We start from the raw sequence: 16,950 nt of genomic DNA, 5'->3' as shown, positions 1-16,950 counted from the left end.
TCTTTGTGTGTGTGTGTGCGCCCACTAATCCCTCTTACAGCTTCTGAAACCACATTCCTAAACACTGACCACACCCCTCTTTTGCCCATCTCTGCCCTACTGTTCTCCCCTTCTATCTCTTCCCCTCTCCTCATCCTCTGTCTCTCCTCTCCTCCCTTCTTTCTCTACCCAGAGAATATCTTTTTTGTCTCCTCCCCCTCTTGTCCATCCCCAAAAGATTTCAGCTGGTGCTGATATCTCCATAGCAACTGAAATGTGTGACGTCCTCCACAATATGGCTGTATATCAATGTAGATACTCCTGCTTGTCTGAACCCTCTGCTTTTCCCCGGATCTCTCTCCCTGTGGAGTTAAAATAAATAAAACCCATTCCGTTCTCCCTTTGCCTCGCCCTTGGCAAGTTAACGCTTAGTCAAGTGCGTGTGTGTGCTCGTGTGGGCATGTGTGAGTGCACGTGCGTGTGTGTGTGCGCACATATGTTTGCGTGTGCATGTGTGAACACACAGCTGCATTTGTTTGCATGTGCAGTTGCTGTAGTTAGGTTAGCGGGTCTTACTGGACCATTGCTGTGGCAGACATTATAACACACAGCCGTTAGCCCTGTACCCCAACCATGAGGTGACGAGTCTCCGCTCGTTCCCTAGTGGCCATCCTGGACGGGCGTCAGAAGAAGGCAGAGGAGCTTCGGCGGCTGACCGACCAATCCGCATCCATGTCCGAGGACCAGCTGAGCGAGCTCCGCGCAGACATCAAGGTGAGCGCGCCAGGCCCCGCCCACCCTTTCCGCATGCTCTGGAACCTTTCCGCCGCGGCCTCAAACACGGGCGGGGACGCGGATGTGTGTGCATCCGTGCGTGAGAGAGCAAGGGCAAGCCAGCGCACACGCGTGCTCGCGTACGCAATTACCTGCGCTATTTTTGGGGACTTGCGTATTCGAAGGAATGCGAAAGCCACTCAGAACTCCAGACGCCGTGTAAACAGATTTTTTTTTTTTTTTGAAAACCCTGAAGTGAACACTCTGTTTCCACGGAGACCGGACAGTGAAAACAGGCTGGTCATGCGGAGGTTCATAGTCTAAAGCCGGGGGTGTCAAATTATGTTTCCAGGGCCCAGGGGGCTACGAGTGTCTCTGGCTTTTTCTGGTTCCCCCCCCCCCCCCAAGGGCCCATCATGGTAGCAATGATTTACATAATGATATTTAATGTGGTGGACTGATACTCTTCTAGTTTCATAGTAAAATTTTGCATTTCTCAATGCCCCAGGCCTTTCTGAGTTGCACAATTTGGCTCATTTCCTGTGGGAATCTTAAGCGGGTTATGCAGGATTAGTACCGCCTTTGTCAAATGGAAGATATTTATATTTCTGCTTCATACAAGTGTTTAAATGTCAGGGAATATATGTGGGACTGCAAAACTTCTGATTTTGCTCCAAGACCATCTGTACCCTGTGAGATAAAAACACTGTCACACAAAGTCCTGGAAATTGGGGGAGAATGATTTAAATACCCATGTCTGAAAAATGTTTAGAGAAGATATTTTCATGACCTTGAAAGGGGAAATGTGCTAACCATGAGCGCCTCTCTCCCTTTAGCACTTTGTGAGCCAGCAGCTAGCATTGATGCTAACACTGAGCGCCTCTCTTCCTGTAGCACTTTGTGAGCGAGCGCAAATATGACGAGGACCTGGGGAGGGCCGTCAAGTTCACCTATGAGCTGGAGCCGCTGAAGAAGAGCGTCATGGGATTCGGACAAGGTAGGCTCCCCTCCATAGAGAGACGTGCATGCGTGTGCACACTATACACGCGTGCAGACAAGTCACTCGCTCCTCGAGAAAAACACACTAAAATGAATCGGGTATTAATGCTGCTTGGTGTGTCCCTTGGATGTGAGCAGTGTGACTCAGCTGATGTTGTTTATTTGTGGCATATTGTTAATTACAATTGTCAAGATTCATTGTTGGCGTAGTTACCGGTATTAATAATTTAGCAATATTTCACTTGCATTCTGTGGTTTGCGAGCGCTTTTGGCCTGGTCACTTTTGCCAATTTAACTCGCGTGAATGTGCTTGCGTTATTTTGCACAGTTTTTTATATATTGCAATACAAAAGATTTTCTGGAAATGTATTTGAAATCATATTCCTTACCCATCCCTATACACACAGATTTAACCTTTACACTGCCATGATTGTTCAACTATAGAGTAAATTATAAGTTCAACCATGTGAAAGGGGGGGGGGGAGGATATGTTCTTTTTTTTCGTGCATTGCAAGTCATTTTTGTACACTGAATTAGAGCTATATTAAAGTACTTATGCTAAATAATGCTAGTGAATATAAATGAATGTATTTAACCTCTGTCTCTCTCTCAGTGTACCACCCTCAGACTGGCTACTCCAGCCGCTCCCGCTGCAGCTCCGCCGCCTCCTCCATCACTGGCCCTGGCGCCCTGGAGGCGTTGGCCCCGCCCCAGTCGCAAGCCCCGCCTCCAGCCCAGGCCCCGCCCCAGGGACCCCCCCAGGCCTCGGGATACGGCGGCCGCCCCGCCCAGCCACACAGACAGGTTAGCCCCCCGCCTCTCAGCGGCACAGGGCGGACGCAGCAGTGCCGCAGCCCGTCGTGCTTTGCATTGTAGAACAGAAAATTTAGCTACGGAAGCAGTATAGTTAGCGTGCGACCGCAGGGTACAGATTTAAATCCTAGGTGTGGCAATGATGTACCTTTCAGAAAGGTACAACAGCACAATTCCTGAATTTCTAAAGTAAAATATCCAACTATAGGAATGGATAGTGTGTTTGTTGAATTAAAAGAAAAAAACAAAACCAGCATGAATCAAGTACTTTGTTGCGCTTTCTCTTGTGGTCATGTCTCAGGGTTACCAGGGCAACCACCGTCATAACTATCACCCCGGAGGTCAACGGTATAACAGCGGCCCGCACCAAGATCGGAACCCCAACCGGACCTATCGTTACCAAGGCAACCGTGGGCAGGGGGCAGCCGCCGGCAATGCCTATCCATCCTCCCAGCCAAGCTCCACCTCCAGCTCCGCTTCTGTCACCGTCAACGGCTCTGCCCAGCCCAACCCGCTCCCGCCCCGTCAAGACCGCCCCGCTACCAACGGGCTGCCCCAGAGGACCCCCCGGACACACTGCCCCTGACACCTCGCCCCCCACTCTCAATGACCCGTCCACCACTCGCCCACCGACCCACCCACCCACCCACCTCCCAGCAATGAAGAATAGAACTGAAGTTTACATCTCATTTACTGAACTGTAGTGCCACCTATAGGTAGCCCACCCTGTATTCTAAAATTCCGAAACGATTCCAGTATCTTCTGCTCCCTGCCCGCAACCGCTGTCTCTTCGCTTGTTTTCTCCCTCACGTGAATCTCTCATCTTTGCTATCTCAAATCCGATCAGATTCCTGACAGCAGATTGCTGTGCTTTCCATATTCTGTCCTCTCTTTGGCCCCTGTTGGTAGACTGGGATTTACCTCTTCTTTTTCCTTTTTTTTCACCTTTGGAGAAGAGTTGTCAAGTTTGTTTGTTTTTTTTGGTCTGTCGTGTTTGCAGGGCTGTTCAAGACTACACCTGCCCTTTATTTTTGAGTCTTAATTTGTATGCAGTTGACATTAGGGCAACTTATAGGTATTTTTCCAATTTTTCTTTAATTAGATTATTTCAGTTATTAAATGGACCTTTTGTTCATTTCCACGTCTTAATTGCGGTCCACGGGCGAATTCTGTGTGGTTTTTGCGGTGAGGAAGTCTTCTGGAAAGTTTCCCCCGCTTTCTGTCTGCTTAAACGAGGATTGGGGTACCTGGGAGGTGCGCTGAATCCTCCTGTTTATTAACGAAGGGAGGGGACTCACGGGCGTGGTTTTCACTAGAACTGTCGAAGGTCGGCTGCTATAGAGGACACTACATGGCCTGCTGTTGAAGCTATACCGTTTTCTCAGCGGAAGAATGTCTGACTGGCCAGAATCATCCCCACCATTGCACCAGTGTCTTGCTTTAATTTCAATACTGAATCCGCAGTTACTGTACGATTTTCAACGTTTTTTTATCATTTGCATATGATGACAAAACAACCTCAATTTTACCTTCTAATTATGTAGAACATGTGATGTAAGAACACAAAGCAGTAGGTCACGCAACAGGTTTGTCATTGCCCCCCCCCCCCTTTTTTTTCCCCCACACTGAGCTGTCAACAATATCCATGCCCATGCCAAAAAAAAAGAAGAAAAAAAAAAGATTATGGTTATGAATGGTTTAAAGTTGGCCTTTGAATTCTCATTAGAAACTCTGCCAGACCGTAGCGCTAACCTTGGCTATTGATGCTGTATATACACATTTGTTTTAATAGAGGTGCTAAGGTAACGATCATGTTTCTTTTCTCGATCAAGCATGTGTTCAGTAACCGTCGAATAAAAACTGGAGATATACCTCATTTTAGACGTGATACACCCTCCTGGTAGCAAGTGTGTTACGGTTTCGCCGTTCTCGCGTTCTAGGACCATGGTGCAATGCATTTCTGGGTCGTTTTGAAGTGTTTTCCAATATGTAGGAAAGCAAACCAAAGGTTGCGCGGTGTCAGCAAGCAGCACGTTATATGAAGTGGGGATAACAACCCAAAGTAGTTTAATGAAGTTTAACTGTCCTTTTGTTCTGAATGCGTTTCAGCATGTTCAGTGCCTGATGAAGCCCCGACCGTCTTTGTAGGCGTAAAACATTGAAGTACCCGGTTTCATCACGAACTGTGGTAGCAAGATCCCGCAGTGTAGGCTTGCCTACAGGAAGACAGACATTTCTGTCGTTTCGTTACTGGTGAAGTTTTTCGGGTTTGAACGCCACCGGGAATGGCACGTCGGTAAGAGAAGTGTGCAGCACGAGGTGCGGATGCGCATGTCGGCTGGAGTTGTACGGTCGTGTTGCGTGGCGAAAGGTCCGGTGGGCAGGTGGTAACATTTTGTAACATTAGCTGTATACATTCTCAGGCAAATAGGCAGAGCATCTGCATCCTACCTTCAGTACTTTGTTACCTGGGAGACTACTTCCGGTCTGCACCGCTTGCACAGCCTTAGCAGCACTTTGGACACCTACATCCCACAACCACCTCCCTTCCCCACACAGGGTTTTTGAATGGCGTGGATGTCAGCCCGACTAGCAGCTCTGCCAAATTTCTGTTAGCCTTGCTTTGCAGTCGGCGTCGCTCACCCCTCACCCACTTTTTCAACGTGTAATTATCGCATTCCTCACTCTCTTCAGCCGGTACGCATTTCTGGGCCAGATTGAGTCTGGACTCCCTTCAGTACTGGAAATGTACTTTTGGGGTGGGGTTAATTTTGTTTTTGGGGCTCCGCACAGCCACTTCACACGTTCCTCCTTGGTCGCAAAGCCTCGCGGATAGGCTACTGGCCTTCGCCTTCGCTATTTTTTACTTTATTTTTTCTTTAATACAATGTAGTAATCTCCAAAGAAACTGTCCACTGATCAGTGCAGGTTGCTGCCTCTCTTTCTCCCCTTCTCTCCATTTTTGAAAATGCATTTTCGCTTCATATTTTTACTGAGCGGTAAAAACAGAAGGGAAAAAGACGCTTCCTACTTAATCCTATGCGCTTTATGATTTAATAATCGATTGAAATGATAGTATGCTTTCTTTGGAATGCCTTCTGTATGTACGTGCGGTATGTCGGTATGTATGCAACTACATATACGCGTGAGCGCCCGCACAAAGGGCTTTGGCTATGTATGTATGTGTGTGTGTTTTCTGTGTGCCCAAGGGGCTCCTCTGGGCAGAAAACAGCAGAATTTAGCGCTGTCCCGTTTCCTGTGTATGAACCTCTTCCGCCCTTTTCCTTCTCCTCTGAGACAACTGTAAACTAGTAAAGTGCCTTTTGTCATCTCTCATTTCTTCTATTATCTCTCATTCCACCAATTATGGACCAAAGACATTCACCCCCCCCCCCCCTTTATGTTCCAGTATACAGAGCACTTGGACACCATCATCTTCACTGATTGGCACACTTCTTCTCCTTTACTATTAATAAAATTGTTAGCAAATACACCTGTGTCCTGGTTCTCCTGTTGGGAATGTAGTCGTTTTGACCCTCCGTGGTTTCGGTTTCACTGTGTCAGTAGTGGGGTGGGAGTCCTTGAAACGACCCGCTAAATCGGTGGTGGACAGTGCCCCAAAGCAAGGTCTGTAAAGAAATGGTTTGCTGAATTTGGTTGGGAAGAATTTGACTGGCCTGCACAGAGCTCTGACCTCTGCCCCATCAAACACCTTTGGGATGAATTCGAATGCTGACTGCGAGCCAGGCCTTATGCCCAACCTCACTAATGCTCTTGTGTCTGAATGGAAGTGAATTCCCACAGGAAGTTTCCACAATCTAGTGGAAAGCCTTCCCAGAAGAATGGAGGCTGTTACAGCAGCAAAGTGGGTTCAACTCCATATTATGGGTGTGATGTTCAGGTGTCCACAGACTATTGGAAATGTAGTGCAAGTTAAGCAAATTTGTCGCTTCATATTATCAGTTATTGTTTCCCAATGTTCAGTGTTGACACTGAAAAACAATTATTTCCCACTAACATTTGAAATCAAATTTGTTGGCAATATGTCCTTTGGAAACAGCTAGTTTAAAAAATTAATTCAACACAGTGTGTATTAATAAAATTAATTCAAAACATGTACAAGCAAATAAACAAACCTGCTTCCCCGTCTTAAGTTGCCAAATTTGTAAATAACCACAAAAATGTCTAGCCTTCGGGACAGACAACTGAATAAGCAGCATGGACAAGATTGAGCACTCCAATGTAAAGTATACTCTTTACCACAAAAGGCTTTGATGTTTAGAGTAAGAGTTTTTCACACCTGTGCTGTAAATAACCAGTACAAAAAGGACACAAATTCACATAAAAGCAATTTAATGAGTATTTTCTAAAATACAGAGTTTAAAGGTGAACTGAGAGGAACGATATCCTGAACGTCTGGGGGCTAGCGGGCTGTGGCCGCGTTCCCTTTCAGCCCTGCAGGCCACGCCGACAGGGCGGCGTTACCATGCCGACTTGAGATTCTGCATGTCATCGCTATCAATCACAAGGGGGCCGGTCTAATGGAAGCCGCCGAAAGGAAAAAAAGAAACGCCTCTTCGACTGAACTCGAAGCTGCCAGTTGAATCTGGTGTCGTGCACTCGGTCGATATCAACACCCTTCAGGACTTTGGGAAATGTGTTTTGTACTGTACAGGCATACGGCTGTTTGCCTAAAACTAGGATAGCTAGTCACTGAGCCGGTTTGTGTCCCAGTATGGTGGGTATGATGCAGCAGCTGCTGGAAGCACCTCCAGCGCTGATCATTGAATTCCTTTGACCAGTTTGAGTAAAAAAAAAAAAAAAAATCTATTTACTGGAATTTTGCTAATTGTGTAGATAGCCAGAATCTTTTCTTATATTAGGTTACAAGTCAATATCTGCACTTCGTTTTCTATTCCATAAGCTCGGCTGCAAAGGGTTCCTGAGGCCATCTGCCTGAGGGCGCATTTTACCACGAGCGCACCCGCTGACTCAACAGAACCTCAAACAAAAAGCTAAAGATGTATGAATTTCTGAGGTGTGTTCAAGCATCCAATGGTTGAAAGGGGGTGTGGGGGGGGACAGTCAGGAACAACAGCACAAAAAAGTTCAGGGTCAGTTTTAAGACGTGTTGAGAGTGAAGAAGGAATGTGGTCATTCCTGGATCGCGTGTAGAGGCTGAAGTTCATCCAAGATGGCCGCGGGGCATCGGAAAGGAAAGTCCCTCCCGCTCACTCCCTGCCACTGAAGTCCGGATCCTCGGGTCACCGCGGCGACCCATGTGAGGCGGCCCCGCTCCACTGCCGTGTCTGGGCCCTGGCTGAGCGTCGGCCCGCAATCCCGCGCCGCCCCGCGGTTCGGCTCCTCCTTCCTGCCCCGCCCCTCACTGCTGGCTCATCTTGGCAGCCTCGGCTTTGATGAGGGCGATCAGCTCCTGGTTGATGAGGAAGACGAAGCGGAGGCCTGCGATCTGGGTGGGGGAAGAGAGGAGGTGCCGTTGAACACAGATTACCTACAAACTAGAATGTATCTAACACCGTATCGAGACTAGGGGATTTTCAAGACTAGGCTTGATACAGGGTTAGATACTAGTCTGTAGGTAATCGGAGGACTAATTTAGTCAGGAAAATGGCGAGCACTGTTGGGCTGAATGACCTGTTCTCCTCATTATGTTATGTTAACACCTTCCCAAGGGCCATCAGTGTGCTAGCCCCACCCACTCTCGCTCCATTCAGGTTTACCAGCTGTGCCCGCTCACCTGCCTAATGTTTACACATGCACCTCACGTTGCTAGCTCTGCCCACTCACCCACCCTAGCTCTGCCAGCCCCTGTCCACTCACCCTCACTCCCTCCAGTTAGCCCGACCCCCGACTCCCCTCAAGCTTACTAGCCCCGCCCCTTCTCACCTCCACCACCGAGTTGTTGTTGAGTTTCCACTTGTTCCCCGACAGCACCGGTCTCCCGTCGATGTAGATGGGCCTGCGGCCCTCGTTGGCGATGAAGAAGTCCCCGTTGTTCTTCAGCTTGATGATCCCTGCGGGGATGGAGACGACGACGAAAACATCAGTCATCGCCTCCGCCCATTCAGCACAGCCCAGAGCGCAGTTCGACAGCCTGCGCCAACCCGTCTACGCAACGCATCACGGCGCCCATTTTCACGGGAAATAATAAAACTGTTAAAACCGAGAACACGCCCGGCCAATTACCAGCCCAACAAATCTTGGAGATCAAATTCAAACAGGGGAATCGAGGGGCTGGAAGCCAGATACTGATTAAACAAACCTTCTCCCAGTAATGTACGAATCCCATGCATTTCTGCAGGGTACCTGCGGTCACTAAATGCCTTTTGTTTTTCTTCTCGTCAGAACGAGCGACAATACACAGAGGAGAGAGTCCCTGTTTAAACACATAAATGAGAAACTGCTAATCACGGAAGCCTCGGGAGAGAGCGACCGATTCGCCGCGCTCCTCCCCTTTTATTGTCCCATAGAGCGCGGGGCGCGCACGCGTCTGTAGACGCGTCTGTGAAGCCGCGTCTAGCGCGCGTGGCCGCGCTGAGCATTTAGCAGCGTCTGAGCGTCTGTGCGCGTCGTGAAGCACGCGTCTGAAGGCGTCTGAAGCCGGTCGTAGAGGTCGTGAGGCTGGCGGTGCCGCAGAGCGCTGCGCGTGCATTTCTTTGTGTAGGATGAGTTCAGCGGGAGCCGGCGTATGAGAGTGGAGGGAGCGGGCCAGGGTACACAAGAGCTGGTGTGTGTGTTGAGGGGGGGGGGGGTAAGTCAAGGTAAATGAGAGCTGGTGTGTGTGTGCGTGTGTGTCTGCGTATGTGCATATGTGTGTGTGTGTGTGAGAAAGAGGGGTAGAAGCCAAGATACATGAGAGCTGGTGCGTGTGTGTGTGTGTACACACACGAGTGCGTGAGAGATGGGCAGGAGCCAGGGTACACTGGAGAGGCGCAGAGCCCAGGGCACCTTGTTTCCTGGAGATCTTCCAAGCGGGCCCCTCCAGAGACAGGTCCACGTCTATCTGCTTGTCCTTGGTGGCCCGGCCCAATGTGATCTGCAGGCAGGGGGGGAATTAGATCCCAAATCAACACCTGGGTCCTGTTTTTCAGCCTCCGCACTCAAAATCACACAATAATAATAATAATGTAGACTCCACCTTCTGGAAATCTTCCTCTCCCCAAATGACACGAACAAACACTACAGTCATGACACCGACAGAAACACAGTGTGGACATACAGCCTGTACATTCAGCTGCACAGGAGCATTCTGGTTTATTTTGTATAGAATTATGCAGGAAAAAGACCGACGCACGTGGAAGAGAGGGTGTCAGAAATGGCCGCGGGAAAAGAAAGCGCTCACCTCTCTGGACCTCATGAGGTAGCGCACCATCCGCCCGCGTAACGCCGCCAGAGTCTGGTTGTCAAAGTCGGGGGAGTTCATTCCTGACAGCGGGCAAGGGAGAAAGACACACGGAGGGGTTTCATCTGCTGCTCCTTCTACTCACACGGCAGACGAGTTGGGTAATCCTACAGATGAGCAGCTAAAATAGGACAAGCTGGCATCTGTGCACGCGTGTACACATGGTGTGTGCCTTGTGTGTTTATATAATGCGCGCGTTTAGACATATAGTGTGAACGTGTGTAAATATTATGCCTGTGTGTATGTATGTATACACAGTGGGTGCCTGCGAATGAGCCTATATTGTGCGTGTACCGGTCTCTGTGCTCACCTGTGATGCTGTCCACCAGAACCTGCCAGCGTGGAAGCTCCTGTTCCAGCTGTCTGATCTCTCTCTTCTGGTGCCGGTCAGCGATCATCAGCTCTGCAGGGACAAACAGAACACACGTCTCCATCACACACATACCACCGAGGTCCTCACAAACACGATACACATCCCTAACACACATACCACTGAGGTCCTCACAAACACGATACATATCTCCAACACACACATATCACCACGGTCCTTACAAACATGATACACGTCTCCAACACACACACACCACCAAGGTCCTCACAAGCCCAATACACATCCCTAACACACATACCACCTAGGTCCTCACAAACACGATATACGTCTCCAACACACACAAACCACCCTGGTCCTCACAAACCCGATACACGTCTCCAACACACAAATACCACCAAGGTCCTCACAAACCCAATACACATCCCTAACACACACATACCACCAAGGTCCTCACAAACCCAATACACATCCCTAACACACATACCACCACGGTCCTCACAAACACGATACACGTCTCCAACACACACAAACCACCGAGGTCCTCACAAACACGATACACGTCTCCAACACACACATACCACCGAGGTCCTCACAAACAGGACACAGGTCTCCAACACACACAAACCACCGAGGTCCTCACAAACAGGACACATCTCCAACACACACAAACCACCATGGTCCTCACAAACACGATACACGTCTCCAACACACACATACCACCGAGGTCCTCACAAACAGGACACAGGTCTCCAACACACACAAACCACCGAGGTCCTCACAAACAGGACACATCTCCAACACACACAAACCACCGCGGTCCTCACAAACACGTTACACGTCTCCAACACACACAAACCACCATGGTCCTCACAAACAGGGGACATACGTCTCCAACACTCATACCACTGTGGTCTTCACAAATAGGAGACATCTCACAAACAAGATACACATCTTCAACACACACACACTGCCATGGTCCTCGCAAACAGGATATACGTACATCTTGAACACCTAGGCTACACATACCGCCATGATTCACACACACAGGATGCATATTTCCCATGCTTACACCCATCGCCATCCTCACAAACAGGACACACACCTCCAGCACATACACATACTAGCGTGCGGTACTTAAAGGGACACGCCCAAACCTCAAACGCCGGTCGATCCAGAATCCTCACCAACCCTTGCGCACTGTGCTGTAATCGCTTATGCCGAAGCAGCGTTCTCACTCGAACGGACACACTTACCGTGCTCCAGCACCTCGTCCCTGCTCTCCCTGTGGGGGGAAAATAAAACAGGACAGGCCGGGGTCAGGCTGCGGGTCGTACGGCAGGGACAGGCGAGCGCACGTGTGCGGTCGGCCGTCGGCGCCCACTCACTTGAGCTTGGCCTCGTCCACCAGCTGCTCCGCGTCCGAGAAATTGAGCACCTGGTCTCCTTTAGGGAGGGGCTGAACTGCGGGGGTGAGACGGGCGGGGAAAGGGTTAACCCAGGAGGACCAGCAGGGGGAGACGGTGCTAAAATAAAAATCTGGAACTGAGCTCAGGCCCCAGAGGAGAGCTGCAGGGGGGACACACTCACCGCTCTGGTCATCCAGCAGGTAGTACTGTTTGAGCAGCTGCCAGTGCACCAGGAGGCTCTTGGGAGTGCGGGAGGGGTAGAACACGCCCGGGTGCTTGTTCAGCAGGTCCTGGAACACCTCCAGCTTGGGCTGGCTCGACTGAGATGCAGCAGCACATGAAAGACGAGTCCGGGTGTCAGTGCGTGCCGAAGGAACCGAACCATAACCAAGGCTAGCTCTTGTCCACGCGGGACACATTCAAAATCATTCATTGTACCCTTTGTCTACGATAATTGGAAAATGGATAACGGTAACTGAACAGATGATAGCTGGGTTGACTGTGGAGCACCCTAGTTTGTCACGTACGCACAAACAGTCTATTTGCTCGTTCTGTGACTCTACTGTTTGCGTTTGTGTCCAGGCTGGGAAGCCAAAACACAACCTGCATAAAACAGACTCAACATTTAAATTTGGCATAAGGAATATGCTGTAAATTTTCAAGGATTCTGGTTTATAGACGCATTGTTTTTGGGGGTGTTATTAGTGTTCTTCCATACATCCCAGCATGCAGTGTGTCCGAGCCCTTCGCACGGTCACTCACTGAGCCGATCTTGGCCAGCAGGGCCTCCTCAGCCTGGCTGAAGAGGGCTTTGCACTGGATGGCGGCGATGGCTTCTGGGTGGAGCTGTCGCATGGCCTGCCACGCTAACCTGTGCAGGCGCACACACACACACACACACAGGCAAGAGAGCAGCATTAGGAAGGCTAAGAGCTAGCCTGCAGGTCTGCAGGAGGAGAAAGATAACAGCTAACCTTCATGCTTATGGGGAAAAAGTTAACAGCTAACCCACACACACACATAGGGAGATCACCATTACAGCTCAAGACAGAGGGGAGTAGCAGATTTATTCATTTCAGAGCTGATCAGTGCTCCACAGAGATTTAAAATTAGTTACTGAGCACAATAAAATGTGCTTACATGACTGAAAATCCACCAAGCAAATAAGATTTACTAAATCACTTTGCATATGTCGACTGTGAAATCTTGAGTGCAAACTCCCTCCCAAAAAAAAAAAAGAAAAAAGATATAACGTGGTGAAGCATCACCCTGAGCACTGAACCATGCAAACTGACACACCCACAGAACTCTTTCATCTGTGGAGCTGTGAAAAACAGGAAGAGCCTGAGAGAAAAGGGTCAGAGGGCGGGGCTTACTTTGAGATGACCGGGTCGTACAGCAGGGCGTACCACCGCTCCTGGATCTCCCGTAAGGTGAACCGGCAGCTGAACTTCACCCCGAGGTGGACTGCGGTCAGGTCTGTGGTCTGAACAGTGAGAGGCACCCCGGGTCAGGACTGGATTTCAGTTCAGCTCAGGACTCTGATTCATACATAATCTGAGAGGGAGCACTGATCTAGGATCAGGGTTCCTCCTGTCCATATCATAACCTTACAAACAATGAGCTAAAAGGCTAAAGTGACCCTGGATCAGGGCTCGTACTCGTACAGCTCCAGAACAGGAGTGCTGACCCAGGACTACATTTCCCCTATGCGAACCTTACCCATAATGACCTAAATTTCTGTTCCATAGCCATACTGCTAAACCTTTCTTCAGCACGTACAATTTACAGGTTACTCCAATGATGTATTCAAAAATCCTTTAACCCGAGCTCTACTCGATAGTGAACATTTACAAGCAGGTGCGCGAGATACACAAAGTAAGAGATATTCAAAGTTACAATTACATAAGCGCCGCAGTCAAAGTGCATGTCTCAAGACTGACAAGATAAAGGGAGAGAAGGGTTTTTAAAAATTAAATTAAGTCCTCAGAAAAGCTGAGATTGTAGATGTGTACAGAAGACAGTGAGTGAATCTGGCTTCCTGGCTGACTGGGGAAGGCTCTTTGACCACAAGGGGATGAGGGAAAAAAAAAAAAAAGAGGCAGGACCGCGTGCAGCGGCTGCCATGAGTTGGCGGACTGCGCGGTAAAGCGGCACCGCTGACCTGCAGCACGGCGTTGATGAGCAGCAGGTCGTCCACGGGCTTCCACCGGCCCAGGTCCTTGGTGATCTGCAGCGGCTGCCGGCTCTTCTTCACCCGCTTGGTGATGGGCAGCGGCGTCACCACGGCGGCCATAGGGGGCGCCGGCAGCATGCTGGACTTGGACACCTGGAGCAACGGGACGAGAGCAGGGCGTTCAGCCCCACGTTTGCCTAAAAACCAGAGTGTATCCGGCACCGCGTGAAGCCTGGACTTGAGCACCCCAAGAGTCTCTGCCTCTATGACATGGCTTGGCAAGCCGTTCCACACATTATCTCTCCGTGTTCCTGATACCAGTGTGGAATTTACCCTCAACTCATTTCCACCATTGCCCCCCTGTTCCTCAGTCTGAGACGTTCTTTTGTGCTTTGTGGTTTTAATCAATTTCACAAATTTAACAACCTCCATCAAATGGGCCTCCTTTTGATAAGTGAAAAGTTTTTTCCTTGTAACTTTTACATTTCATGCAAGGCAATAATTTATTTGCCATTTTCTATACCTTATCCAATAGCTTCTACATTTTTCTTGTAGTGTGGTACCCAAAACTATACAAAATGCTGTAAATATGGTATGATAAAGTCACTCTACAACATCTATATATCCTCTATTTATGCACAGTACTTTTTTTGCTACAAATCCCAGCATCCCACAGGAATGTCTCTGTGGTGGTATTGTTTTTCTCCTGCTCTCTTGCTCTACGCCTCCCTGTCCCTCTCTCTCTCATCCCCAGGGGGTACCTTCTTCTTTTCAGCCGAGGAGGTCTCGCTCCCGGAGAAGCGGGCGGGCTCCATCACGGGCGGGCCTTTGACCCGGCTGGACGACTTCACCAGGCTGCTCTCCACCAGCTCGTCATCAAACTTCTTCCGCTTGATGGACCTGTGGGACGGCGAGCGAGAGCCCGTTTGGCACTGCAGACAGACGGCACCCGGCCCACTTCTGTGTCTGTCAAGGGGGGCTGAAACCCCGCCCCTGGAGGGCTGCAGCGTCAGCTGGTGCGTTTCAGCGCTCATTGATCGTAAATGACCAGTCATTAATCGGCGTCAGAGTTCAGGCGCCCGGCTTCCAAGGCCTAAGTTGGCTACTGATGGAACGTTATTCGCAAAAACCAAAAAAAAATGCAGACGCCATGGCCCTCCAGAACTGGCGTTGAACCTGGAGACACTACAGCCCTCCAGGACTGGAGTTAAACCTGGAGACACTGCAGCCCTCCAGGACAGGAGTTAAACCTGCAGACACTGCAGCCCTCCGGGACAGGAGCTAAACCTGACATGTTGTACCCCTCAGGACTGGAAATTGTGAGCAGTATTTATGACATATTGTAAGAATAATGATACATAAACTTTAACACAACACAGACACGACAAGCCTATTCTCTCTTCAATTATCTATTCAGAAGAGGTTAATGATAGTGTCTGCAACATTTACTGTGTAATTAACATTCCATGTTGAATAGTACAAGTGCTGAATGCTGACCTTTACCCTTGCTGGATTCACTAATAATGCTAGTATTAGTGCAAGTTTAGACGCTGCCTTTAAAGGAAAAGAGCAATTGTTTGTTCCGAATGTGAGTATTGCCTAAGGATGCAATGTGTGAAAATACGAAGACAGACCTAGAGGAGCTCCTGCGTTTAGGGACCACCCCACTGAATGCTTGCGTTGCGGTCCTTTTGACGTCTTTGCCACCTGCCGACTCCTCGTCCTCCGAACGACTCAGTACAGTGGCGCTCCCTGCTGTTGCCCCGGCCACCATCGGATCCGCAACCCCTCCTAGCATCTCTACAGCCACAAAACAACAAACCGTGATCGCTCTTTAACAAAAGTACTGTCAGTAGGTCAATACGTGTATTTACTGCTTTAGTTAGCATTGTCCAGATGTCAGACACATTGTGTTTCTGCGCATTCTTGCATTACTTTCAGCGGGCTATGAAAAGGCAAGCAAATACGCACATAACTACCGTCCTACAACTTTGCTATTAAATTAAACTTGCTAGTAAGTGAAGTTGTGAATCCGAAAACACTACAATATCTCAAATAATCATACCCTTATCCATGGCCTCGTGCGAGATCCACCGCTTCTAAATGGGCGAACAGGTCATTTATTCAGGACTTTTCCAGTGATCAGCTCTGTATAATAAAAATCGAAATGAAACAGAACACTGGTGCTCATTGTAGCTAGCTAACTAGCAAAGTTCCATGACTGCGGTTATATCAAGATACATTCATTTACACGCCTTTTTACTTGTTACGTTAAGCTAGCTAATTAGAAAAGCGAAAGGCGCTGAATTAGCTGGCTAACAAGACAAGTAGCTAGCTTTGTTGGCAATAACTTGCTCATAACTTAGCTACGGCGATAGTCTAGTTTGGTTATCGGTGAGCTAGGTAGTCATTCATACAAAGATTAAACAATAAAGATAGGCTAGCTTACTATCCATTTGATTTGAAAAAGGCTTCATTTGTGACTGATCTAAATGTTAGCTTAGGTAGATTAGCTAGCTAACGTAAACCCACACAGCGTTACGGCCCACGTAGCTAGTACGAGCTAGCTAGCTAATACCACCTTGCATTACGCCCCTTTATGAACCTATAACAACCAATTCACTGTTTTGTAAGCAGCTTTTCGGGTCTCTTGCAAAAGATACCTTTAAATATTTGACCTCGGGATATTGTCTGTATTGTTGATAGCACAATTTTGACAATAGTTCCGCCGCCACTACAAACAATCCATCGCCCCCATCTCAACTTCCGGAAACCCGCGGAAATTACGTAATCTCAAGCGCCATAACATATCACGTGACAGCATTGAATTAAGCTTTATTTTGGACCACCACAGAATAGCATTTTACCACTATATTGAAAGCTTTTCCTGCGTTATTTCCCCGTCTGTATAAAGAATAAATAAATGAACGAATTGACAAATAAATGCAACACGATTACATGCAATAATACACAATTTGCAAAATAAATGTTAGATATATTTTCATTCTTTCAACTATTTAGACTTTTAGGACAGCCTTTTGTTTTACCA

The 16,950-nt window shown here is 48.6% G+C and overlaps 2 protein-coding genes across 6 annotated transcripts in view; one reads left to right on the top strand and one right to left on the bottom strand.

Moving 5' to 3' along the window:
• The window catches only part of spats2 (spermatogenesis associated serine rich 2), a 29,103-nt gene extending 23,047 nt beyond the window's left edge, over positions 1 to 6,056 (top strand). For both annotated transcript variants that reach the window (XM_064299153.1, XM_064299154.1), the window contains 4 exons: positions 644 to 753; positions 1,648 to 1,750; positions 2,366 to 2,556; positions 2,867 to 6,056. In XM_064299153.1, coding sequence (XP_064155223.1) covers positions 644 to 753; positions 1,648 to 1,750; positions 2,366 to 2,556; positions 2,867 to 3,151 — 689 coding nt within the window. In that variant the 3' untranslated portion in view covers positions 3,152 to 6,056. The remainder of the gene's footprint in view (positions 1 to 643; positions 754 to 1,647; positions 1,751 to 2,365; positions 2,557 to 2,866) is intronic.
• Positions 6,057 to 6,898: 842 nt separating this feature from the next.
• Positions 6,899 to 16,724, bottom strand: mcrs1 (microspherule protein 1). Of its 4 annotated transcripts, none has more exons than XM_064299155.1 (15): positions 16,565 to 16,724; positions 15,967 to 16,049; positions 15,536 to 15,701; positions 14,663 to 14,801; positions 13,890 to 14,054; positions 13,102 to 13,211; positions 12,488 to 12,596; positions 11,907 to 12,045; positions 11,705 to 11,780; positions 11,573 to 11,601; positions 10,299 to 10,391; positions 9,929 to 10,011; positions 9,535 to 9,622; positions 8,473 to 8,600; positions 6,899 to 8,035 (listed from the first exon to the last, which is right to left on the bottom strand). In XM_064299155.1, the coding sequence occupies exons 2-15, from the start codon at positions 15,974 to 15,976 to the stop codon at positions 7,949 to 7,951; spliced, it is 1,422 nt and encodes a 473-aa protein (XP_064155225.1). In that variant the 5' UTR covers positions 15,977 to 16,049; positions 16,565 to 16,724; the 3' UTR covers positions 6,899 to 7,948. The 4 variants fall into 4 exon arrangements, with proteins under 4 accessions (XP_064155225.1, XP_064155228.1, XP_064155227.1 ...); XM_064299158.1 differs by having other exon boundaries at positions 15,967 to 16,000; positions 16,565 to 16,688; XM_064299157.1 differs by lacking the exon at positions 16,565 to 16,724 and adding an exon at positions 16,351 to 16,492.
• Positions 16,725 to 16,950: the final 226 nt, after the last annotated feature.

The sequence above is a fragment of the Anguilla rostrata genome, chromosome 11, assembly GCF_018555375.3.
Source record: "Anguilla rostrata isolate EN2019 chromosome 11, ASM1855537v3, whole genome shotgun sequence".
NCBI lineage: Eukaryota > Metazoa > Chordata > Actinopteri > Anguilliformes > Anguillidae > Anguilla > Anguilla rostrata.
The sequence above is the reverse complement of the archived record's forward strand: the minus strand, read 5'-3'. Positions and strand labels throughout refer to the sequence as shown.